This window comes from Poecilia formosa, unplaced genomic scaffold (assembly GCF_000485575.1).
Source record: "Poecilia formosa unplaced genomic scaffold, Poecilia_formosa-5.1.2 Scaffold102, whole genome shotgun sequence".
Taxonomy (NCBI): domain Eukaryota; kingdom Metazoa; phylum Chordata; class Actinopteri; order Cyprinodontiformes; family Poeciliidae; genus Poecilia; species Poecilia formosa.
Window position 1 is genome coordinate 1,082,227 of NW_006800041.1, and position 27,502 is coordinate 1,109,728.

Here is a 27,502-nt window from a genome sequence, read left to right on the forward strand (position 1 = left end):
TTGCAGTCAGTAAGGAAGAAGAGTACCTTATTCTAATGGCTTAAGCATCGACATGATGAACTCTACTTTTACATATGTGAGTATATTACAAATACAAAGGCAAAATTGAATCAATATATTTTATTTATGTTGACTTGTCTTTATTATAGTTCCTATGCATTATTAATAAAGTCATGTTTTTTTATATACTGTTTCTATGCAAGCTTGTCATTAACTAAAAATAATTTTACAGCTAAAGTCAAGTTTATTTTTGCTTTGACTGAAGAAGTAACATTTACTTAAGCAAAACACCAGCGCTCACTGATTCAGAGTTTGTAATTAAGTGAGCATATCTCTGCTGTAGTTTGGCAATTTAACTCTCTGCTCTGTCATTTGGTACTTTATTATCCTATGGTGTGCATCCCTACTTTGAATCAGTGAGCAGTGAAGTCTTGATTGTTTTAAAGTTGACAACTGAATCTTGGGTGTTGTGCTTGCAGTCAATTTCTGCAAAAGCTGACACTCAAGAAACGTCAGCAGAAATATAGCTAATATTTCATCATCATTTTGTAACACGTTATTAGACGATTGACTTGGAAAACACAAAGATTTGTGATCTGATATGATCAATATAAATCCTTCACTTAATTATATGCCTCCACTTGCACAAATTTATTTCCTGTTGGTGTGATTCCTGTGTTCATTGACATGGGGAAAAAAGCAAAAGGCCAATTATGTTGCTTAAAATTGGACCTTAAACCCTAAGATGGCCAGCAAATCTGATACAAAGTAAAATAACAGAAGTGAGATCCAGGTCAGCAAAGCTAACGTTGCTCTGTTTTACTGGTTCATCATCATCCTCACCTTCTCTGCCTAAATGGTTTTGTGTGTGTTAGGGTCTCTCTGGTGAAGTAGTAGAATGGCACATATTTAATATTAAAGCTAGACTTTTGCCTTCTATTGAACCACTTGTCCAACAGCTGTGAGCTTTTTCATTACAATGCCGCAACTACAGAAAGTGATACAAAAGATTGGACAGACTGCTTCCTGTTAACTTTGTCTGATATATTTTTTATTTGTGTCGTGAAGAAACATGACCTGCATGACTACTGGCTTCTTGTGCCTAGATAACCAACGCTTTTGCATGGTTCTTGAATATGTGAGTTGGTGTGCTTCCTAAGGTGCAATTTGATCAAATCTTCAAGCCTCAAGATTGAGGGTTTCACAAACAATAATCCAGTAAGTGGCTTGTATTATCTTATGAACAAAAACTGTTGGTTTTAATTCTTTAAAGCTGAACTTCATGTTCTATTAAACACTAACTTCTAGCTTTTATTGATGTTGCGTAGAGTTTTTACCTTTACGAAAAGAAAATCTGCTCTCTACTGTTCTGAGCAAGCTGCCTGTTGCCACATCTATATTGTCTATTGCCATAGCTCCATATCAATGGACTGGTTCGCTATTGGTTTGCAGTAATTTATAGCTGGATGTGCCTAGATTAGGTGTCTAAAACGAGCTATCCACTTCCCTTTTAAGTGCTCTATTACCACTCACACCAACGATGGTCCACATGTGTCACACAGAGCTAATTTACTCTCACCACAGGCCATTTAAACAATTACTGAAACGAACACTGAAACACAGTGATGGAATGACACTTAATGTACACACATCCATCCCACCCCTATACCAGTCTATGACATGACATGTTTCTCTCTCCATTATTCTACCTCTCCCTATATCAGTCAGTCTGCAGCTGATTTATTTATGATACACGATAAAATTATGGCTTGTGTTCGGCCTGCTATGTTTCAAAGGGACATTTAATTTAACATTTAAAGTGAAGGGGGAAAATTAAATGGATGCTTCATGCATGAAAGCAGGATTTTTGTCAATGCTGGACTATGTGAGGGAAATACAATCAATTTAAACGTCATGATTAATTAAAATTGAATGGCAAACATTTTTGGTTAACTACGACAGCAAAGTTTGTCAGAATGTTTTTGAATTTAAATAAAATTTTGCTTAAAAATGCTGTTTGAGGGACAGGAACTGAATCATCCAAACAAAATGCCATTTGATCTCACATTATTATTATTGTTTTTTACTTTTTATTTTCAATAACTTCCTTAAGCAAACATATACACATGTCCACCTTTGTCCCATTGCATATTTTGCATCTTAACATCGTTTTTTACACAGACCATTTAACCTACGTAAAGTTTACAGGCTTTCTAATCCGGCTCTGGCTTAAGTCATCTATCGATGGAGGAAAAAGGCAAACAGAAATACATTTTGATCTCACATTATTAATGTACATTTTGCATGATTTATCTTTTCTCCCACTTCTTTTTTCAGTGCCTACAGGATTGTCTTCACCTCGATTACATCCTGTAAATGAAACCACCATTCAGATAGACTGGGATCCTCCAGGTCAACTTAATGGCCCAAGCCCACTTTATCAGGTAAAATAACTGGTTTACAGTTTATTTAAAAGTTACCAGATGCTTTATTTATTTGGTTATTTGCTGATAAGAAATGTAAATGGGCTTTTTCACCTCTTTGGTCTACAGTAAGACATTGTAAATAGTTCCTGCAGAGATTAATGACACAGATTCTCATTAGACGTTCTTTTCCTATGTGTTGTTAAATTAGTGCAGAGTTCAGAGAAAGTCTCAAATAACTTTAATGATAATCTGTTTATTGTAATGATTGACATTTATTGTTTTGAGTGACGCATTTCACATCCGAAGGCAGGTGTGCTAGGAATTGTTCTACATGCTTAGTAGAACCACATGGTCACCTTTTAATGGTCAGAGATTTTAATCCACTTGAAAATAAACTTATTACAAGGAATTCCTTATTTATACGTCTAAACTCTCAATGATCTTTCAGTTATTTTATTACTTGGTCTTTTTTATTTTATTTTATTTTTTTTTACACTTAAATGTTTCAGATTATCCAAAGTTTTATATTGGAGAAAGATAATCTGAGGAAATACAGACAACAGTTCTCAAATCCTGATTTAATTTAGAAGAAGCTATTCAGAATAACCTGGCATGTGTGGAAAGTCAGGCATCCTCTAAGTCTGTGAGTGAGAGCTTGTTGGCAGCAGCTGCCATCAGTTGTTTTTCATAACTGACTGTCATTCTCATTAGTCACATGTTGGCCCACATTTCTTTACAGAGTTCAAAAAACATTTTACACAATATATTACATTAATACTTTTCTCTTTTACAGGTGGAGAGAACAGACATATCGCTCTCTGACCCACTAGAATCAGTTATCAGAGGAACTAGATTTCCAGGGAATGGTTATTACGAGTTTCCCAGTAATACTCTTCCCACCAACGCTGACTTTACAGGTAAGGAATTACGTCTAAATTATTTTGCCAAATCTTCAGTGAGATTTATTTTTAAACTATCCAGTCTTAAGAGTTTTAGAAACCTTTTGGATGTTTTAATTTGTTGGACGCAGTACAAATCCACACATGCATTGGTTGAACAAAAATAATGAAATTTTTCTGCACTGATTGTCCTCAATTTGTCCTGAGTTACTCTTTGTGTTTTCTGTCCGGTTTTAAGTCTTAATGATAAGAAAAATGTATAGGGGGGTATAGACTTTTTTGAGCCTCCTATATTGTTTTAATGTCATTTCTTCATCAAAAACATACCTGGAGTGTTTGCTTTGATTCTTTCATGCATGGTTAAGGAATGTTTGAATTTCCTGTGGCAGCCACTCGGTGTGCAGAAGCCCTCGCTCTCACAGTGCTCCACCTATTTATCCAAAGCTTCTCCTTGGAGCTGCAATTCCCAGACGATGTTTTGCCCCCACACAGCTCCACCAGACTAACGGCAGCAGCAACACCTGGTGTAACTGCAAGTCTGTCGAGCTTATCAAAGAAACCACGTCTCAGTCCAACACTGCTTAGTACTGTTATAGTATTATGAGAAGCTTTGTTGTGGCATCGTGCTGAAAGCAGCATGTTGGAAAGAGAAGGAGCTTCTTAAAAAGACCAAGGCCAATTTCAAGATGTCAAATTATGAAGTCCAATTTATTTTCAGTCGTGTTTGATGTACACAGCATTTTTATGGCAACTGAAGCTACTTAATTAACTGTGGTATAAAATGCCACTGTGTGCCTTGAAAAGTACAAAATACCGCCTCTTTAAAACCATTTTGGTGTTCTTTAGATTGCGAGTACGGTTGCATACACATACATGTATTTTTATGTTCAGGTCTTTACAGAGCAACTTCTGTCATACATTCCTTTAGAATGACTTCCCCAGTCAATCTTAAAGGACAATTATCTTTCTGTTTACCAGCATCATTAGAGGGTTGAGCTGCACAGCCAAACATGTTCTGCTTCATCTGAGAACATCACCCAGTCTGACGCTCATAATTAATGACTGCTGATACTAATCAGTAGGATTTGAGCATGCAAAGCTCTTTGATGCCACTTGAGATTGCTTCCCTCTTTTGTACAAACTAAGTATCACCAGTTATATTTGTCTCTGCAAAGAGAGATATAAGATACATTTTAAGGTTTAAGTTATGTGATAACATTAAAACCGTATTAAATGTCAAAAATTGAAATTGGATCATTGGGCAATAAGACTCTTTGAAACCAAGTGATAATGTTCTTGTTCCATTGCCATTTATTTATTTATAATCCTCTAAAAGAGAAAGTTGTTATTGATGTCCACAAAATCATCCATAAAACATGTTTTTAATTAAAACAAGTATTTTTCAGCAATTAATATCTATATTAATTGTAAACATAATTTGCACTGTCTGCAAGTAATTTTAATATTTGTTTATGCTGAAGAATCCATGATTAAATTTAGATTTTTGTAGACATATTGTTTTGTCTATTGGAAATACATTTATTTTCCATTTTAGACACTAAATGACTATTCTGCCGTGTTTCTCCACTTCACCCGGTTGACGTTCGGCACGCTTGATTTAATCCCAGATCAACAAATTACGTTTTTGATCTCTTCCTTGTCCTTATGGAACTAAGGTAAACAGTTTCTTTGAACACTGCCAACAAACTGATGATGATTTTTGTTATTGAGACATGCTTCTTTGCCCCCTCCAGTCTCCTCCTTCATAAAGGGTAATGGATCAGACAATCACTTTCAGACCGGATCTATTCTGGACCATCAATGTGTCGGCAGTCCTCAAACCGTCGCCCTTTTACAACCGTCAATACTAATAGCATCATCTGCAGACAATTATTCCCATAGAAGCGCACGGAAGAGCGAACAAATCAAAGCCAAATTGGATTATGAATGTAATGCAGTGTAAGGCCCCCTTGAGAGTCAATTGATCACAGAGGAGAGATTCGTCAATCGTTGATATCTCGTGGAAACCTTGTAACTCCAGCAATGATAACTATACTACTGTAACTTTTTTTTATAATTACTAAATTGCTGTAGTTTTGTGTCTTTTGCGTTGACCTTTCATTACATTATTAATCTTTGCAAGTTAAACTTCTATTTTCAATTAATTTTTCTAATTTAAATGCACTTTTGTAAGCCTTGAAGCAGTGGCTCCACCAGTAGCATTTGGTCCCTTTGAATTGTTTGTGGACTCTGAAGTAGAAAAATCAAAATCCTTCTCTGTCAACACTGTTGTCTCTACATATGTAGAGACAACAGATGTTATTCATTTGTTGTCTCTACTAGTTCTTAATGCGTGTAGTTTTATTTCCAAAACATGTTAAGGATTCATCCTTGAGCAGGGTCAATATTGTGCATGGTAAATCCTATTTAAAGTAAAACAAATTCTACCATTTGAAATTTAATAACATGTACCCTTTCACCTGTTGTTTAATGGTCACTTTGCTAAAATTATTTTTGGTCAAATAGGCTATTTTCCATGTGCAATTACTGCGATCGGAGTGCATGTTTCCATAAATTAAACCCGTTCACTTATGTTTGAAGATGTTTCTTAGTGCCTGAAAAGGCACTTGAGGTCAGCATTGGCCACACTGAATCTTACTTTAGATGAAACAGAACAGTATGTAATCATGCTGTGATATGAATAACCTCTGAGTGCCCGTTTCCATAAATGCCTGTTAGTTCATTCATCTTACCTATTTGTATTCCTGCTGTACGACTTCCTGCTCTTCATGGTTGCATTTGAATTAACGACCTTGTGTGTCTCGGTTAGGAGTGACATATGTTGTTCTTTGTAAAATAATGTACTTAAATAGAAATGGATCTCGGTCTTCCTCTTTGTAATTCTTCACATTTTAGGCATGAAGTGGGTTAATTGGAATGGGGAAGATGTCCTGCTTATATTTTGTTGCTAATCCAGATGTATTTCTTCAATCAGCAGTTAATGAAGTTAGATGAAACGTTACACAAATACTTTGGGGGAAAAAAGGGAAAAATAAATAAATGCAAGAACAAATAGACTTGGATAATTTCCAGACACCTCTAATACAGCGCACTGTACTGCAGCAAGTGAGCAGGAAAGAGGGAAATGTTAAATGATACAAATTATTTTTCCTTAATTAATATGATTGATTGCTATGCACTGACGTTGAGAGGAGAGGGGGAGAAACGTGTGAAGGGAAAGTTTGCACAGACATCATTAGTTTTTCCCCATTTAAAGATTAATCAGAAGAGGCTGGGCTCTTTAATTCTGTCATTTGTATATTTAATGGGCTGCTGCAGAATCTATGGGTGTAATTAGCTAGCTGCCGCGCTCTCATTAATACGCCAGGCTCTGATTAATGCCAGCAGAGAGCTAACATGACTGGAGTTATTCAGGTTATGTTGTGTAGATGATTACACACAACCTCCGCTGTTTACTAAGACAGAGCGAGGAGAAACAATGGGCATGAAACAATATGAACTAATAAATAAAACTATAATTGCAAATTGGTCAATATTTCGACAACTTAATGTTACAAATCACAGTTATGACAAAAAAAAAACGATGTTCCTCATTGGCAATATTAAAGCTGAACTCCATCTTGGATAATCACCGAATTCATAGTCACATAACTTTCTTAATTAAAATTGAATTGAAGTGTGGATATTATCCCTTATAGATTTATAAGTTGTTCACAAAAAAACAACAGATTAAAGATTACATAAGTTTGTTTCGTATTTTACTTATTCAGTTCAGCTGAGTTCTTCTCCACATAAAATTCATTTTTGCACTGTGTGATTTACTGTAATCCTTTATGGTTCTGAGATTGAAGTTTTAATTTTATCATTTGGAGTGATTAAGGTTTTTTTTTTTGTTTTTTTGTTTTTTTAGCTCTTTATAAACAGCTAATATATTTTTTTAATTGTTAGTTACTTTGGGTGTCCAAACCTGATGGGAGCTGCAGATTTGACACATAAAAGAATCTACAGAGGCTCTCAAAAGTCTACACACCTTGTTAAATTTTCAGGTTTTTGAGACTTTAAAGCCGAGGTGATGATTAATCATTTTATAGCCCCTTTTCACCTGCAATGTGACTTATATGATCAACACTTCAATCAAAATACTCAAAAGTGACTTAGCAGATAAAGGTGTATATAAAAATGGCCTGGTTGTGCAGGTGTTTAATTTCAACATGCAGCCCTATTTGTCCTGTGTGTGTTTGTAATATTTCCTCATTCTGTCTGTTTAGAATCAGTTTAGGTCTATTCTCTTGTTTGGCCAACCCAAAACTTGATTTTATGTTTAGCCAACCTTTTGTTGATTTGAAGCTCCTAAGTGATAAACATTGATGTAAAAACATGTCTGGCTATGTGTTTCTGTGAAGATTTGTATTGTACAACATCATTGTGCTTGTGCAGTTGCACTGTGTTGTATGCATGAGTGTTTGTGTGTTTGTGAGAAGCTTTTTTGATTGTACTGTATGTGCAACACAGTCACCTGTCATGGTGCTTGCTCAGGTTTGTCTGCTGATGGCTCCAAAGTGGTTGTCAGTGTGAAGTAGCACAAGTCCTGTGGGAAAATCTGAAGGAAGTCATGCTGAGCATGAGCAGTGTCACTAGATGCTGTACATTTGACATGCTTGGCCAACATCTTGTCTAGCACGAAGAATCATGCAGGGACCCAAAACACACACCTTATCATATGCAGTAATATGCATTTATCTCTGATATGTTTTGATTCTGATAAAATATATAGCGGTGTACTTTTCCCTTCAGATTTCTTCATTTTTTTGCCTTTTCCCAGACTTAAATACTTCAAACTGTTTAACAAATTTTTATGAACAAACAAACAGAATCAGAGGAAACACATAATATAGTTTTCAAGTGATAATTTAGCTTCATTCCTTCATTTTCTGCTTCTTTCTGCTGTGGGTTGTGGAGAATGACAGTCCATAGGAGGATGCATAAATTTTATATAAACATAAATTGGTTGTAAAGTCTCTTGATGCAAATAAAACTAACTGAATATTTTAAGGCACCCTAAAACTCTCCATGAAATCATATGAAATGACTCTTACCTGTCTTACTGCCACCTTTATGCCTGAATATGTTTTATTACTGCCATGTTTTACAGTCCTAAATATTTGAGTGTAGCTGATACAGTATTTTTCTGTCAACCCTGCCTTATAGCTTCCGCTAAAGTCTAATTTCCAACGGTTTTGCTACATTTTGATTGTATTCAGACATCCTCAGCACCTTCTCTTTACTGGTGCAATTGATATTTTCTATTAAGTTTTAGGATGGGTGCATCTCTATGCAGCTGTAGAAGATTAAAGATCTTTCTGTTGCTGCTGAAGGACAGGGAATACTTCACATGTGTAGAGCTGTCTAAATTTGTCTAAATTGGTATCTGTGTTTGTCTTCCATTTAAATAAAGGCCAACATCACAGCTTGTGATGTCTTGTAATATTTTCAGATGATGTAATGCTTATAAAGCAGGATTTACTTAAGCAAAGCATAAGTCTGAAAATGTTTTGATGGTGATTGCAGGTGAACAGATACAGCTTTAGACTTCCTCTCACCTGTAGCTGGGCTGTCATAATGGGCTCTTGATAGGAGAATAAAGACGATGCAACAGATGGAAGAAAAAGTGGGAAAAGTGAAATGCAAAGTTGGCATAATCTCCTATGTATTTATGAAAACCAAGCAGGGACATTTATTCATTTATATTCATTTATTTATTCATTATAGCAGTTTCTGAGCATTTTTGTCTGTTTTATTGAAAGTACCTGGAAATCTGTATGAACTAGACATTCTGAACTGCAGACTTAGTTTCAGCTCAACAATTAGAATATACCAAAAACGTTCATTACTTTTTGTTATTAAATTCAACAAGTGAAATTCATGCCTGCCTTATTTGTCAATCCTGTGATAATTTTGTTACCAACCTCTGGTTTTGATAAAATGAAATTGATCTTAAAAATAGTAACAATGTCACTTATTTTTTGAACTGAAAATGATACTTGATCTGTTCTTAGCAGTGCTGTAAATTTATTTAGTAAACTTCACATGCACATTTGTTTTAAGTAAGGAAGATTTGAGTCAGCTGGTTCCTCCTTGGATTATTTATCTTCAAGAATCAAGGCAGGTCTTACTTGCTTACTCAATAACCAGTTCTGGGCAGGAAAAAGTCAATGTATTGAAAGTCACACCCAGTTTTAAACAATACAAAATACTTGTCAACAGTCTTACAATAGTGTCTCAGTTCATAGCATTATATAGTTGTTTTTTTGTCCTAAATGGATGCAACACAAATGCATTTCATACAATCCATTACATAATTGGTCCATGTCCCGTATAGATGCTTCATTGATGCACTTCATTATCAATTTATATTATCCGGACAGTGTTCTGAACAATATGCACAGAGAGAATGATGCTCTTTGTATGCGAGAGTAAGAATAGATAAGCTGGCCAGAGTACTTTATCTGCTGAATGCCCTATCCTGTCAGATTTGACCCAGCTGACTTTATTTATCTAAAACACAGGGTTACAACTGAGGCTTTACATATTTCTTTTCCCTGAAACTGGCAATTAGAAAAGTATTCATGTCCCTCTCAATTCTCCCTCTGAATTACAATTTTTCTACCTCAATAATCCATCCTTTCACACACATTAAATGTGTGAAGAAAATGAATCAACAGGTCATGAGCAAATTAAAACCCCACTGTGTATAGAGTCAAGTAAAATCCATTGTATAAAATGTTAAATTTAAAAACCTGAATATTAAAATTGCATTTTAACAATTTAATTGAATCATAGTGCCAACTTATCATTTGATAAGCAACAATAAGCCATGTCCCTCAAGGACTTAACCCTTTCATGCATAGTGGTCACTAGATTGGACAGCTGTCTAAAAGCCATTTTCTTGTGCTTCTTGTGGATTTTTATGTTATAAATGCACACAGACCATTGAAGTGGACACTAATGCATCATAAAATGCACCATCAACTACTGGCCATCAGCTGCAAATGCAAGAAATTATTTTTGTTAAATTCAATATGGCCGACAGACAACAAAGCATGCCGACCGACCCGGTCCCTCCTTCTACTGCTGACGACTCTTGCAGGTAAAAAAAAATAAATAAATTATTGTGACATCAGATAACCCCTAAACAACAATAACAATACTACTGATGTATTTTTCAAATAACAATTTTGTATTTGGAGAAAATTAGAAAATTACAATGGATCTCCTAAACGAAATAAAAAAAAATAAAAATTTACAATTTTTTTTCCTACCTTTTTTATGCCTTAAGAAAATTAAAAAATTGGAGAAAAAAAATCCTGACACAAAGGATCATAATTCATGAATGAAAGGGTTAATTCAGTGTGAGTCCATTAGTTCAGACATTTTAAGAAATCATCCAATCACCTCTTTAAAAGATCTTCACTGTGAGGTTCAAAAATAGGTCTTTCAGATCACCCCATGAAAACCAATGTCTGATTTAGTAAATAAAAAAAATAAAAACTGTGATCCTTCCAGATGAAAACAAAGACAATCTGCGTTGAAATCAAAGAACTTTCCATCTGTTTAACACTTGTTGTGATTTTTGTTGTTCATCTTTCATCCATCTCGCAGGAAAAGTCCCTCAGCCCTTCGAGGCGACTTCCATGTTTTCTCATCTGTCTGGTATTCCAAGGGAACGTGGAGGACAGGGAACATGTTGAGCACATCAGAAGGCTAATTTAGTAAAAAAAAAAGAAAAAAAAAAAGGTTCCGTTCTTTAGTTTGTGGTTACAGCTCCAAGTAACCGTCATCCTTCGGTAGAGCCTTAGTGGTACAGCTGTCCATTGACCGCAGGCCACAATGCATCTGGACAAGGCCATTAGTATGGGCAGCATTTTGCTTTTTCTGGCTGCAGTCAATACGCAGACAGAAAAGCCTCAGCAAACACATAGCTTAATATGTATCTCGCCAATTTACTAGTAAACTAGTTAAACAGAGTTTTAGTCTGCATATTGGTATTCACTAGCATTTAAATGTCCAAAGGTAAGGGAAGTTTGTACCAGAACTAGAAGAAGAAAGTGTATTTGAATACAGGATAGAATTGAAGATGCCCAAAGGAAAGCTTATTCAAAGAGGGAGAAGCTACAGGAAAAGGAGAATGAAAAGGTCACAAGAAAGATGAGTAATGTTAAAAGCAAAGGGATGAAAGATGGGAAAGATTGAAAGATCAGGAAGGTGTGATGGAGAGAGATGGTTAAAGTGGGGTAATGTAATGTCAAGTATCTGTCATGACTTCACTCTTCTCTGTTGTGACAAGGTCATGAATGTAAATGACACATATCTGCTTAAAGTACAGAATGTAAGTTCAATGCAAAATAAATGTATTACCGTCTATGTATTCCTGAACATAGACTGCAACTTAAATAGCTTTTTATTTTAGGGAGCTTATATTTTATAATTGTAGAAAGAAAATAAATGTTTACCCTATTTATGTCTGTATCTTATAATATACATTTAGAGGCATACTTCAGTGGTCTGACATAGCTTTTGGTAAACATAAAGCTATTTTCCTACTTAAGGTTGTTAAATATGGAAATATCCTTTATTTCCCTATTTATCAGTTCCCCTACTGCAGTTTCGTTCACATTTGAGTCTGTGCACAATCTGAACTCTTTTTTGATCTTATAATGTACACAGGGAAGGCTCTGTCTTCAGGAGATAAAAGAAAGAGATCACAAGTGAGAGATGGTATAAGCGTGAAAGTAGATGTGTCTGCTAAGACTAGTTTCCTCATGTGTATCTTGGTGGTAGGATTATCTCAGACAGCTGTCTTACAGTGAAAACACTCAGTTTAGAGCTTTTCAAACATTTATTTCTTTTTTAACTTTAAATTTAGTAGTGCATTGTGCAGAGGTATCGAGTCCAACTTCATTACTTAAATGTTTGCACTCTGGAATTTACAATATCATAAAAAATAATTTAGTAATCCATACCATGATAATTATCTGTTTACAAATTTGTGTATGCTTTAAAATCTTTTTTCCCTTGATTGCTAGTTTCCACTCCAGAGCTTTTAAAATTTTAGGAAATCATTCAGAGGGAGGATGTAAAATATCTGCATGTGGGTTTTTCATCTTATTTTCAAGGTTAAATTTAAAACACTTTCACAGCCACAAATCATTATTATGCTGTTATTACAGTAATTACTTTATTGTATTAACAATTTTCTTATTGTTTAGGTATTTAGGATATCATGTATGAAAATTTGTTTTTTTATTGAGTCCTTCTATCTTTTTGTTTCTGATTAAATTTTGCATTAGGTGTTAAGCTGAGTTTCAAGACTTGGTCCCCAAACGGCCTCCTGCTGTCTGCCTTCTCTCCAGGACATCAGGAGGAGTTTCTGGCCATCCAGATCAAAAATGGACGCCCATACTTTTTGTTTGATCCTCAGGTACTATGTCTTACTTTTTTATTATCATAATACCAAAAGTTAAAAAACATAAGCAGATGAATTTACCATAAACTGTGTTTTTGCAGTTCCAAGCATACAAAAAAAGGAATAAAAGCAGGACTAAAAGTTGTAAATTTAAATTTTTTAAGTATATATAGGAATAGTGAGGCACGGCTAGTTGCAGTGTTGGAACAAGAAGGCTATGACTTCAAATCCTAGTGTAGGGTCTTTTGCATGTTCTCCCTGTGCATGTACAGCCTCTCTCTGGGTCCTCCTGACGGCTTATTGGTCTCTCTAAATATCTGTTTGGTGTATCTGTTGTACAGTTTTACTGAGATATAAAAGTTATAGTATATGCAGGCAACAAGCGCCTCAATAACTCTAAATAAAATGTTCACGTCAAACAAACTTCTTTAGAACATCAATTGCAATAAGTAGTCAACAATCTCACATTTAATTATTGCCTTCAGGGAAACAACAGAGAAATAACTGTAAAAATCTCTTTGAAACAAAGACATCTTCAGAGTAGTACAGGTTTAACGCCAGAACCTGCTAAAAATAACATATTTTACTGCATAACAGGATACACCACTTTGGCTCTTTAACACATTTTCTATGAAAATGTGCCCTTTTTGTGTCTGTTTTCTTCCTCCTAATTTTCTGACTCCACCTTTTTTTTTACTCTTTTGTCTAACCTGCTCTTCTCTCTACATGTTTTTCTTTCTTTCTCTTCCACCACCTCCTCTTATTTTTCTCTTTTACTAGCTCTCATCTAGTAAATGTGATCTGTAGCCCCTCATTGGTTTCTGTCAGGGAGACAGGGAGAGGGGAAAACTTTGAAAGTGTGTCAACGTTTGAATTGGACTGCAATTAACTCATTCCCTGCAGTCACCATGCGTGAATACCAATTGCAAACTAATTAAGCTTTTCACCCTGGCACTTACACACACACAGACAAATGCACACACACCAACACACACTTGCATACATGCAGATCACCGTTTTCCTAATCCAGCCGTATAGCTACTTGTAGCAGGGTTAAGAGTCAGTTACTTTGATGATGAAAGTGATAGTGAGAGATGATTACACGTAGATTCACGAGGCCACGTACTGATGGCACAAGCCCACACTTGCACAGACATACATTCACATCGGTTCCCAAGCAGCGTCACTTTTTAATATAAGTTAGCAAAATGTTTTTATCAGTAGATAAATATGTAATGTTGGGGTGTGTATGGATGTCCTGCAAGATGTCTGTGTGTCTTCTCCAGCTGGGTTGATTCCTTTGTTTAGGTTAGTTTGGGGTAATTAACAGTAGGAGTGGTGTCACGGCTTATTAGTGTTCCCCTAGATACATATAGCTGGGCCCATTACTTCCCCCTATTAGCTTGTTGAGCTAGCCTAATGGGATTAGCAGTGCAGGGGGGTAATTTAGCATGACACAGGGAAGTGATATGCTCATAAATAAGTGTATGTGTGTGCTGCCACACACATGCATATGTAAAAGCACAAGAACGCACAAAAATTACCTTTCCCTTGTCAGAGATAAAGCAGTGTGCAAGAGTAGAGATTAGTGTCAAATGATGGAAAAGTCTTGAAACAGATAGAAAAAGTATATTACTTTGAAGTGCCTTTGCACTGTACTGGTGCACTGAACAAAATTGTTCGCTGGCTTTTGTGAAAAAAATAAAAATAAAAAAATAAAAACCGTTGTAGCTATCATAAGAAAAAAATACCTTAGAATTACAAATCTTGGGAGGCAGTTGGAAATTTTGCATAAAACGTCTTCTCCCATGCTGCATGAAGCAGTATATTTGAGGGATTATGTTAAAATCCACAAGTGTGTCTTCATTTGTGAATTATGTTGTGAATTAATCAATCAGCGGTTACAAAACATCTTCATCTAGACTTTCCCAGATTGTGTAAAGCTATGTAAAGGTATGTATAGTAATTTTAGTTCATTCAAACTCCTGATTACTGTCAACAGTTGTCAGAACACAGATGATCTCTACTGAAACTAGAAATCAAAAAGTATTCCAAAGTTCAGTCTGATTTAATAACAGTCTGTGCAAAAAATAAATGTTGTATTTCGTATAATGTATGACCAAATCTGGTTTTGCTGTGTGTACTTGCAAGGGCAAAACAGCATGAAAAGCCACAGGAGTGGTATTTTGGTTTAAAATGCCCACGAGTTTATGGACTCGTGCTTTATAATTAAGAGGTGGATACCAGGGCATCCAATAGGAAGCACACTTAACAGTCAAGTGCTGTCGCACTCAGAGAATGACACCATAGCACAACTGGATTTTCCTAAATTGCAGTGTGTTTTCACCAGCTATTTACTCAAAACACAGATAATGTCCTCCACTGATAGTATACATTGCCTGACAAAACAAAAATGACTGGCAAGGTTTTCTGTTGCGGCTCTTCCCAGTAAAACCACCCATCAAACCTTGGTGTATTGAACAAAACCACTTGAGTGGCAGTTATACTCTAAATGTCTTGCTCAAGGACACTTTAACAGTAGTTTCTGGGAGGTTTGAGTGTATAATTTCACAGCTAGTAGTTCCCAGTCAAGTAATTAAACAAGTGTTTCTGTATATTTGTGAGAGGTGAGCAAAAAGAGGTAAACAGACTCCTTCTGTGTTGTCTCGTTAACTTGAGCTGCGTGGCGATAGCAGTAAAGATGTCAGACGCTGATATACTCTGGCATTCATACATTTATTGATCTCATCATTAAATCTTCATCACCGTGTGTTTGTGTTTATTCACATTTATGTGATTTCTTGTTTTAGTATATTGCTCCTTACCTACTTGCTACTAAAAGCTGATCAGACCAATGATGTCATACATAATAGCTAGCAAAAAGCTCCATAACAGCACTTTGATCATTATGTGTACACGTTTGTTTCTTTCTAATGTGTCTTGGTTGTGCAAGTGTTCTGCTTTTGCTTTAAGTTTGTAGACTAACTTTGGTAATTGCTCTAAAACCCATAGACCTTTAGTCAATGTTTACAAAAGCATTTTAAGTTCTTGCCCATGTTGTTGGTTTATATTGCTTGTTTATGCATTTTTATTTTTTTTCATAGGGTTCAGCAGTGGCCGTAGGTGTACACGGTGACGGGAATCGCCGCTACAATGATGGCCAGTGGCACAATATAGTAGCAACTAGGCAAAGGGCTGTGGGAACAATCACTATAAACCACCAATATAGCGGTAACTATATTTTATAATCACACCAACCATTCTGTGTGTCTGCTTCTGCTTCTCTGTAAATGGTATAGCATGCTTCTCAGTGCTTAAATACGACTTGGGTACAAGTTTAAATGTGGATAGTGAGAATCACTTTGAGTATTTTTTACTCAAAGTAAATCCCAAATTACTGTCAGGCCCAAAGAAACGAAAAACAATGTTTTCATGTGTGTTTTTTGCCACTTTTCTTCTGCTGCTTTTCCTTTCTAATACTGATCCTTTCTAATACTAATTGACTTAAAGTAAGTCAATTTAATTTAAGTTTTGAAGTACATTTTATTTATGAGTTTTCCAGGAAACTCAAATGGTTTAAAGACAAATGTGTATTTAAAATAGTCACCACATACATCAGTGCACACAGGAGTCATTGTTGGCTAAACAAACCTGAATTAAGTCCTTTTTGTTGTCCTGTTCTGCTCTTTTACTTTGCCACCATCACCCCACATTTACGGCTCACAGGAAGTGCATCAGCTTCCAGCGGGAACAGCATCATTGGGGAAAACATGGGACTGTTCATTGGAGGTCTGCCTGAAGATTTTGCTATTCTAAGAAATGATTCAGGTGAAGCTCAAATCATTATTTATGCTATTTATGCCAATTGTCAGTTTTACAGCATAAGTGTAGATTAAATTATTGTTGTTTTTATGTTATGAAGATCAAAACCTTTGTTTTGTTTTTTACAATGAATATATACAGTTGCTATTTACATCTACCCACTATGTATGATTGCAATTGCCAAATTAAACTTGAGTTTTTCATTATGAATTTAAACCATTTTGTTGCCAAGACACAAGGATTATGCAGCATACAACTTCAATGATTTTTAATGACAACAATTGAGATTGCAAGATTAAATTTATTGGGGATTTTCCTCATGTTGTCAATTCACTCACCTAAATCTGTAGACCTGAAGGTCATAGAACGTCTCGAGGCCTATTAGCTTCTCGTTGGTGATGAAGATTGAGTATAGTTGGAAGTTTATATGAGCCAGTTTAACATTATTTTTTGACAGCAATCACTGGACTGGCCAATACAATACATTTTCAAGCTTGACTGAAATGTTCGAGTATTTCTAAAACAGATGTGGGGCTGCTTTGACGCCAGTTGTACAGGTAAATTGTGGAATCAGTAGATTTAGATCGGTTCCAAATTTTCCACCTTAAATCACCAAACAGCTTATTAAAACCGTGGACGTAATTGAGTGTTCAAAAAGGTCAACATCTACAGGTGTTAGAGTGTACAAAGTATGATTAAAGTATGATTAAACTTCTGGAATAATCAGAGCCCTGACTCTAACCTAATATTAAAATTACACTTCCGTCCAGCACAGTGGTTATATATTCAGCTGTTATTATGCTATGAACTTTACAATTGTTACATAAAAGGCACAGCTGACATTTCAGCCTGTAGGATATTTGAGCAGTGATATATAATAGTGACCCTGTGGGGATTTGAGAAAATGCTAAAGAATTTCAAACTTGTGCTCCCAATTCATCCTTTCACAAATTGTTGAAGTTCTATGTTGTTCCTCCCAAATAATCTATAAAAGAAGAAAATTAATATGAAATTCATCCCGATGAGAAGTCCATCCAAAACTTCTACCTAAATCTGTACTTTGTTATTTTGTGCTGATGGTAAGGCTGACAGTGATAGTTTGTCTTTCCAGGGGATACCCGACTGGTTCGGAGGGGCTTCTCTGGCTGCCTCAGAGACATAAGTGTAAAGATGAGTGTCAGCCCTGCAGAGGAATGGGAAATACTGGATTGGAAAAAAGCCACCAGGAAGGTGGGAGTGTATGAAAGCTGGGAAGGATGTCCTCTTCAAACTGTAAAAGGAGTCCATTTTCTGGGTGATGGTAGGATTATACTTTTAACTTCTTAGTTAATTTATGTTTGTTTTTTTCTTTTTTCTAGATTGTAAAATTTAAGCTCTAGGCCATGATATACACTGTGATGTAGAAACATATCTAACTAGGTATAGTTTGACATCATGTGGACTGTCAAACTATGTTTGTCAACATTTAATTTATCTTTGGTGCCCAAATAAACCTCTCCTGGTTCTTATCTCAGTACAACGCTTGCTGCTAATGACAGTGTAATGAGTTTGCTGCTTCTTAGGAAATATAAGATAATTGATCTCTGTCTCAAGATCAAGTTCATTAGTTGATTTTCTAAATGCCTTGTAGGAGTTATTTGCTTATTCAGTCTCTTTGAGAGTATGATTAAATTATTTGTACCCTAAAAGATATTCTATATTTCAAACTTAACATGTTTTACTGTTATACAAATACATTTTGGCACTAATTACATACTTTGTGTACTTGCAGGTTACTTGGAGTTGGACACAGGTGTTTTCAGTGGAGGACATAACTTTGACATTTCAATGGATTTCAGGACTGACCAGCTCAGTGCACTTTTGCTGTTTGCATACAGCACACAAACCGAAGATTACATGCTTGTAAGATAATGGACTCAGTTCAAGCTACAATTTTAAGAAGAAAGACAAACTGTAATATCAACCTTCTTGTTTTGTTTGGGGGTTTTTTCCAGGTAGAACTGGAAGCCGGTCTCTTGTCCTTCATTCTTGCCTCTGGTGGCCGTGCAACTGAACTCCGCATGTGGGTTGGACTTAGCTACTGTGATGGAGACTGGAAACAGTTGTCACTCGCAAAACGGGGCTCCCTCATCTCTGCTGCGGTGGGAGATTGGGCCGAGGAAATGTGGGAAGTGGGAGAGCCAGCAAGATTGAGAGTCAGTTCTCCTCTGTATTTGGGTGGCGTGCCCGTTGAACTCTCACATCCTGGTCTTAATGGTCAAAGTCACAAACACGGTAAAAATGTCAGGTGTTGAAAGTTGAATATGTTTTGACCTGTGACTGTTTTATTAATATTCTTGGTAGCTTTAGTTCTGTTCTCTGCAATCTCCTAATATTTCCATACAAATAGTTTTCATTTGTTTGGGAGCTTCGTGGTTTTGGTTTTCTTTCTGGGAAGTTTCTTCTTGTAAGACACACTGACATATCATGGAGGTATTGGAAGTTTATTTACCCTAAGTTCAACTTATTTTCTAGTATTCCAATAATTACACAAACATAATTGGGAGTGTGTATGAGAAATATGCAGAACTAAGTGAAGAACAATACAACTCAAATCAAACCAAACATAAAACGGGATAATCCTTGTGACACATTCTGGCCCTTTTGTTTGTCTGGTTTCTTTCTCAGGGCTTGGAGGTTGCATTCGGGGTCTGACTGTTCGCAGTGATGAAAGAACCCCTCCTGTCAGTCGAAGTATTAATCTCTCGGTTGCTTACCGCCGATCTGTTAGAGTCAACTTAGACGGCTGTCCTACCACTGAGAGCCGCTTTAACTGCAGAGGAAATGATTCTGTGCTTGTGTACACCGGGAGACAGACACAAGCCACAGATTATGGTTTGCTGCCTTTCACAGGTAACAATGTGCATTTTTCTTTCACATGCATGTTGAAAAGTTCAAATATCTAAAATTCTACTAGCTTATTTTAAAAAGTTAAACTTATGTTTTATGTCTACTTAATCAACAGAGTGGCACATTTTAAGAGTTTATTTTTTTTATTTTTGGATTATTATGCTTTGAAGTTAATAAAAACCAAAAGTTAAGTTTTTTTTTGTTTTTTGTTTTTTTCGAAAATATGAGTATTACAAAAACCAATAAAAATGACTTGATCTGTCAGCCTGTTGAAAAGTATTTTCATGTACTGTGCAGCATGTACACTTAATATTTTTATATGAATGAATGCATAGTGACACCATGTTCCTTAAACTTGATATTTTTAGTTTCCTTCTGGAAAATGAATTCAGCATCTCTTTCTGTTGGTGCTGCTTTGGGAATAATCTCTGTCAATTCTCTTACACTGTAAAGGAATATTACCTGGCCATTTATATACACTAGGCAAGCACATGCTCTTAATGATAGTGGTGATAGTGCTGAGTTACTGTTAATTAGGCCTGGAGTTATGTATGCTTCAAACTTAGTTCTAAATGTAATGCTTATTTACATCTGGAGATTTTTAAGTAATGTGTCAAAATATTTCTGGGTATTTGAGAACTAAATCATAAAGATTACTGCAAGAAAATATCTCCAAAACCAGTAAGTTTAGGGTTAGTTTTTAAAACATGTGTTCTGTGTACTTTTTTAGATGCATTGCATCTGATTGTAATCAATATGCTCTGTCTGTCTGTCTGTCTGTGTTTATAAAAACACCTGTGGTTTCAGAGTACCTGTACAGGTTTGTTGCCTTGGCTCCAGGAGGTTTGGCAGCATCACCATGGCAGAGAGGACGGAGTCAAGGCGAAGGTATGACATCTCTGTAGTAATAATAGTAATGTACAAAGATGATGATTGTATAGTATGCACTTGTAATTATTAACTATGGTCCATTTTGTATACAGTATTTGCATAGAGTACGTCAGGTATTTTTTTCTGCTTTGTCTTGTGTGTTGAAATGTGCAATTCTTCTTCAACCTTAAAATATTTTTCAGGTGGAACCAGCATTATCTTGTACAGTGTGTTAGCCTTATTGAAGGCCATTGATATAACTAGGGTCTGACGGTATAAGAGATTGATAAGGCCTCTATAAAGGGCATCACAGTAAAAGGCTGTTAACCCAGAATGGCCTATATGGTCCCTCGTGTAATATAAAGCTGCTCGTTAGTAGTGAACGATACACTAGTAGGTCTCAGAACGCCAGAGAGAGGGAGAGATAAATTGAAGAGAGAGAGAAAGTGCTAAAAACAGGAAGAAATAAAGGACAATGAGGGATCGGAGAGGTAAGAACTAACAAAATGAAGGAGGAGGGAAGGAATCCAACAATTTAGAATAGTATTTAAATAAAATTGGCACAACAGGAAGGGAGGGGATAAAGAAATGTGCAAGGCGACTGAGTGATACAGAGAGGAAAAATTATGAACATAAACAAGAAGATATTGCAACAAACATGACTAATTAGATCATTTAGAAAGGCACAAGCACAAGAATGAAAGAATTAAATGACTAATGGATAAAAAATCAAAATGCCATGAGAAACAAAGCAGATAATTAGGGGTAAAAACAGGTGTTGACAAAAAATATCAAATAATGACTGAAAACAAAACACGACAGCGACGAAGATCACAAGGGAGTAGAAAAGGAGACCTGGATGGACCTCCCTCAGTGGCTCATGATGTTCAGAAAAAAGCCAACAGGGAAAGGTGGGAAGCTGAATGCTGTGAAATATAGCCATGAATGAATAGCTGGCTGTATTAAATCAGTGCTGAAAAAGTTACTACTCTCATAAATACTATTTATGCTAATGGTTAGGCATGATTTACTGAGCCTATTAAATACGGAGAGATGGGGAAAGCTTTTTCTTTAATCTCATGTGCCGTCTACCTGTTGTTTCTGTTTTTTGTATTTATATACTTTTCTCTTGAGGTTTGACTTGACTTGTGCTTGTGGTAAACAAGGTTTTTCTCTTTTTTAGTCAGTTGGATACCTTTAGGTGCATCACAGTAATATTGGAAATATTTGAGGGGGATTCAGCTCAAAAAGTGAAACTCATGTCATATGTAGATTCATTCCACACAGTGTCATATTTCTTTTATTTATTTTGTTTTTACTGAAGATTTTCAAACAGAAAAAAATGACTCATTCTGCTCAATTATACAAATACATTTTACAAAACAGGGGAAAGTCAAAAAAATGTCCTCTTCAGTCCTTGATTGTCTCTAGAAGAAGTCCTAAGACGGTCAAAAAGAAAAATAAACTTATAGATTAAACTATAATTTTACATGGAAATAACTTCAATAACATTATAGCTTAGAACAAGTGTTTGTAGTGGTATTTCCATCAAGGTTTTGTTTTTTATTTTGAAGTGTTGCATTAGAATAAGTTGATGGAAACAGCAACATTTTTAAAAACATCCTAAATTTTGCTAAAAAGTTTGCTTGAGGTGGTTTTTGGATTTTGTGGAAAAGAGTTAGTGTGCAAAAAGTGAGATGTTTGAACAATTTCACCAACTTATTACATTTCAAAAATTCAACTGCTACATTCGTGAGAAACATCATTTCTGAGTTACATTTTTTAAATGTAATAACTTAGTGATGCAATTCTGATTTCTGGAGAAAGGAAGTGTAATGCGGTTTTAAGTTTCTTTCTAAAATATTATCTATCAACAGTAATCTAATTCTGACAGTCTTCTTTCAGTTTGATCATTTCTTCTCTAAAATGTCTAGTTCCTACATCTGTACCACCTCCAGCCGCAGTGGAGAGTATCAGCGGCTTCAGTGCCAAGGTGAGGTGGTTACCGCCCACAGGTGACGTCCGAGGGCTTATCGACAGATATGAGCTGAAAGCTTATAATAAGGACCATCCAGAAGTGCCACCTATCACAGCCACATACTTGGCTAATGGAAATTTCACAGGTAAAGCACATATTTTCACCCTCTAATTTATTTGTTATTGTTATTGGACATTTAAGTTATATTGTAGTCCCATCTTCATGCAATTTTAAGTATTTTTTTGTACACAGCTATGCATTTACGGTAGACCTGTTTCTACACATTTCTTTCTAAACTTTATACACATAAAAGGTTGGGTCTCTTGTTGGAAGGTTCGAAAGGAGGTAATGTGAAGAAGACTAGTTGAAACATAAATGCAAACAAAAGTTTCAACACTGCACTATACCAGCATATTAACATAGACATTTACAAAGACATGGCTAAACTAACGTACAGGCAACAGAGACAAATGGCAACGGTTTTAATACTGTTTCAAGATGTGGTTTTCTGGGCCGTCAACAGAATCTGATCGTTATGGCTGAGGCCATTTCTGTTGCTGTCTCTGACCAATCTAATCACAAGGATCCCACAAAGTTTGTGACACTGATCACAGTCGATCTAACCCCTTTTTGAAAAATTACAACAAAACGCATAGATTTTGATTCAAGCTTTAACTTTTACTCAGTTCTGTTGAACCTGTTGCCGATGATTTCTGGGAGTTCTCATACACCTGTAACAACCTTTTTGGCCTGATATGAAAAGACATCCTATTTTAATTTCTCCCTCCTTGTCTTTTCATGATGACACACATACATCCACGATGTTCCAGCTAAACCCGTTAATGTCTCGTTGGCCTGCCTCCAGCTTTAGGAGACTGTCTCCATTTGGAACAAGACACTCAGGACTATCCCAGTGATCTCATTCCCTGGCATCACTCCTTTTCGTCCCTCTCTCTTGCTGTTGCTCACTTTTCTATCTTTCCCCACTTCGTCTTTTATGATGAAGATGATGTCTGCGTCCACTCCTGCGATTCGTCCCCCCTCTCATCCACGCTGCTATGTCTCTAGGCAAATATGATGATGAGCTTGCTGCCTCTGTCTTCTCCAGTGTCTCTTTTGCTGGTCCTTATTCCCTCCCCCTCTCTTTTCCAGACATTTTGTCCACTGTGATAAGGCTCCTTCTTAATTTATGATAGCCTCGACACCTGACTGGAGAATTACACCGATGGCTAAAAAACACAGAAAGCAAATGAGGGTGTAATAGCGGCAGAGTGGGGCCCTGGCCCCCTAATTGAATTAAAAGACATGGGTAACACTGAGAGAGCGCGAGAAAAATAGACAAGTACAGGTGATTGAGCACAAAAGGCAGAAAGGGGAGTGGGGAGGAGTGGAAGAGAAAACAGACAATGTAAAAAAAGTGACTTTGGAAATGCATAAAGGAGTGAAGGAGGCCAAGACTGCTAAATTAAAAAACATCAGACAGAGACGAGTAAAGCTTAACAATTAGAATAGGCTGGGTCTGTTTGCCAAGCACTGCAAATTTGCTTAGCAACAGTACCACACAGAAAAAAAGTATTTAAAGCACACTTTCAAGCCATTTGGATGTAGATTTTGGTGTTATGCTTTATACAGAATAAAATTATCCAGTTAAGGCATGTTTAGTATAACGGGGTCTTAAAGTATACAGTCTCTTTCAAGTTAATTGTCTTTACAAAGAGACACCATTTAACTTCCAGTGGGTTGATTTGATTGATTTGAGGTGTGGCAATTAAAATGTGAATGAAAAGTGGACTTCCAACTCAGACTCCACTGGTTCAGCTTTAAAAGGTCTTGACTATGTGGGATTTAATGCTATGCCCCTGAAAATGATTCCATCCATCTGTCCAGTTATTGAACAAGAGGCAGAGTGCGTCTAATCACGTCCAGGATGTTGGGACTGAGGGACAGGAGTGTTGAACGGAGCGACTGTTTCTGTTTTCCCAAGTTCTTTTTACCATGTAACAATAGCTTCTAATTGCTCAAGTTGAGCTAATTTGTCAGTGGAAGTAGCACACTTAAGGCTCAGTTAGCCAGCTAATAAACCCACCCATACCTCCTCTCCCCAGATGTATTTATTGATTTGATCAAATTACTGATTTTTCCTGAATTCATACCACATAATTTGAATCGGATTGGTGTTTGTCCAAAGTTAGGTTTGTTTATAGACACCGTTCCTTGTCTACGCTCTTTACTTCACTGCTTTTCCGCTCTTCTTCAGGTGTGATAACTGGCCTCACTCCATCAACCCAGTACATCGTCACTGTAAGTGTGTGCAGTCCTGCTGGATGCACTGAGAGTCCTGTTGGTAATGGTGAAAATGATGTAAGATCAAACTTCAAAACCCCAGAAGAAGGTAAGAAATGCACAAATACAATTTTTCTCTTCATCTGTGAACATCTTTGTTCAGTTTATCTTTATTTCTGATTTGTGACTTAGTTTTCATTTTCACAAACAGTGAGAAAGAGTGCTTTGTTGTTACTTTAGACAAAAGGTAGACAAATTAAAACAAGGACGGAATGACTCAATGAAAGATGGAAAATTTGAAAAGAATAAAGCACTTGGTGTGCTAAACAGCTTGACAAAAGATGACAGTATAGATTTTAAAAGATTATAAAGAAATATAAACTTGACTGGGAAAGGCAAAGATTTGTCTTCATTTTTTCAGTTGCTGCATTAATCTGTGTAGGAGTAACCAGCCTTGTTGGGGAGATAATGTGACGGCAGGGGTCAGTACAGAGACAGCAAAAATCAATGTGACGCTAAAGGGAAGAAACAGATTACTGTATTGATTTCTACAGAGCAAAATGTTAAAGCACTGAAACATGTCAGAGAGACTCCAGGAAAGAAAACGTATTTAAAATTCTTTTCATTAATGCTTACTGTGCGGCACAGTTTCACTCCCCCATGAGAACATTTTCTTTACCTCCTGTTAATGTGTCAGAGACACCTGCATCACATGAAATATGAAGCTTTTCATATTTTGTTCTTTGGTTGTGTGGGTTCGCATCACAGACACCGGTGATACCGATCAAGCTTTTAAAAATATTTAGTGGCATTTATTTATCATTTATGTCTTTTTAGACGCAGATTATTGACTTTGTTCAGTGGCATGTTCTGGTCTTAACTCAGGTAACTTTATCATTAAAACAACTAAATAACTTTCAAGAGGAAAACCTCTAATAAGAGACGGTGAGGACATATATTTTTACGATTTCTGAACCACCTGAACTTGGTCCTTTCAGTGAGGTGGAGCAGCAACTTTTTCCTTTTTTTGCTTTATTTCTTTACAGTTTTTGACCATTATTTTTATCAGAACTTTGTGAATAGAAGATTGGGCATAAAATAAATAACTATGAAAGAGTGTAACTTGTATTCCTACAAAAACTTGTGACCACCTTCTTTTTTTTTTTATTGAATGAACCAAAATATCTGCATATGTAATTATGTAGATATATTTTCATTTAAGTGCAATTTCAGTTCCAGATGTGGTCTCTCCTCCATTTGTGGTTGCATCTCCTTCCGCTTTGTATTTAACCTGGGAACCTCCAGCAAGGTAAAAAAAAATACATTCTTATCTGGCTCATTTTTCCTTTAACGTCACAAATCATATGCTTAGCTAATCTATTTTAATTATATCTAACTTGCATCTAATATCCTGGTCTATACCTTTGTGTAGTTCTTTTTTCTCCCCATTTCCGTCCGATTGATACACAAGAAATGTAATTTTTTCTGTTACGTGCAGCGATCTGTACTGCCAGATCGATAGCCTTCAACTTAAAAGCTGCATCATATGAACTTCTTCCTGTTGTTTCCATGATGAGCAGGTATGAGTTTGAAAACATTTCTCCGTCGTGCCTGCTGCTAGCATGTGCTTGTTCTAAATTAAAACTAGCGCTTTCTTCTTTGATTTCCAATTTTGACTTCCAATGATTCACTTCCTGCTAGAGAGCCCCCTGGTGGTTGAAGAAGAATCCACAGAAAAGCCGCACCGATTCAAAACGTGGGGAAAAAAGTACCAGCTCATAGCCTGAAAAATGCGGTAGTCATTTCATAAACATGGGTGAATTTGTGAAAAAATACAGATGAAATAACTCAATCTTTCTAGCAAACTGACTACCATAAGGGACAAATGTGCTTGAAATCATTGTCTTATATTGGCAGTGATTTCCTCCTATAGATAGTGAGGAGTCTTTTTTTACCTACTATCATAACCATGGAAGGAAATGCTGCTAAGAATATTGCACAAAAGAGCAGTTTTCTTTAAAGAACTTAAAGTGAGAAGTTCAATTTCATTTAAATTTTAGGTTGCCTGTGCCTGTGTCATTTAAATTTTAGGTTGCACTATCAAGCTCTAGTGCAGTTTACTCCCAGTGAATGTGCCACCAGAGTTGATTTGTTCAACATATATAGCAGATGCTTGTTGTCACATCTGCACACACAATTAGTCAAAGATTTTTGAACAAGAAGGGCAGCAAACCACCTAGTTTTCTTTTCTATCCTGGAACATGCATGTGCAACAGCAAATAAAAAAATAAAAGACCGGGAAATGATGCAATGTGACACAGGTGATTGATCAGAATTTTCTAGCTTACAATTCTATGCAAAAGTAGTATTTTAAACATCCTCATCAAGGACCTATTGAAACAGAAAACCACCCAAAGATTCTCACTAAAGGTTTGTCCTGTAACTGTATAAATTGTGCAGTATTCTAAAATATTGTTCTCTTTTATTTATTACTTTTTTTTTTCCATTGATAGGCCAAATGGAGACATTACAGAATACATCCTCTATCACAACAGTGAAATGGTCTACAGAGGGAAAAACAGTCAGCACAACATCACCGGTAAAAAAAAAAAAAAAAGTGTGTTTGTGTGTGCTGTCGCTGGGACTGTAGAGGGATGGGGCCTCAGTGAAAAAAGGGGGTGAGGGGTGCAGAAAAGCAAAATGGGGGATTAGCATTTGAAAGAGGAATGAGTCTCAGTCCTTACCAAGGGAATAGCACTTTCAAAAAGAAAGCTAAACATACACATGAAAATGAAGTGGCAGAGAAACAAAGAAAACTAAACATTAGCGCACAGCCATGCACACAATTTGC

At 36.2% G+C, this 27,502-nt stretch overlaps 1 protein-coding gene across 3 annotated transcripts in view; it reads left to right on the forward strand.

The window, feature by feature from the left end:
- Positions 1–27,502, forward strand: part of ush2a (Usher syndrome 2A (autosomal recessive, mild)) — a 201,739-nt gene that overhangs the window by 59,739 nt on the left and 114,498 nt on the right. For all 3 annotated transcript variants that reach the window (XM_007559093.2, XM_016674807.1, XM_016674808.1), the window contains exons 28-41: positions 2,338–2,444; positions 3,220–3,343; positions 12,694–12,824; positions 15,914–16,040; positions 16,536–16,637; positions 17,743–17,931; positions 18,403–18,533; positions 18,626–18,905; positions 19,299–19,523; positions 20,328–20,408; positions 22,325–22,513; positions 24,626–24,760; positions 25,885–25,960; positions 27,165–27,250. In XM_007559093.2, coding sequence (XP_007559155.1) covers positions 2,338–2,444; positions 3,220–3,343; positions 12,694–12,824; positions 15,914–16,040; positions 16,536–16,637; positions 17,743–17,931; positions 18,403–18,533; positions 18,626–18,905; positions 19,299–19,523; positions 20,328–20,408; positions 22,325–22,513; positions 24,626–24,760; positions 25,885–25,960; positions 27,165–27,250 — 1,983 coding nt within the window. The remainder of the gene's footprint in view (positions 1–2,337; positions 2,445–3,219; positions 3,344–12,693; positions 12,825–15,913; positions 16,041–16,535; positions 16,638–17,742; positions 17,932–18,402; positions 18,534–18,625; positions 18,906–19,298; positions 19,524–20,327; positions 20,409–22,324; positions 22,514–24,625; positions 24,761–25,884; positions 25,961–27,164; positions 27,251–27,502) is intronic.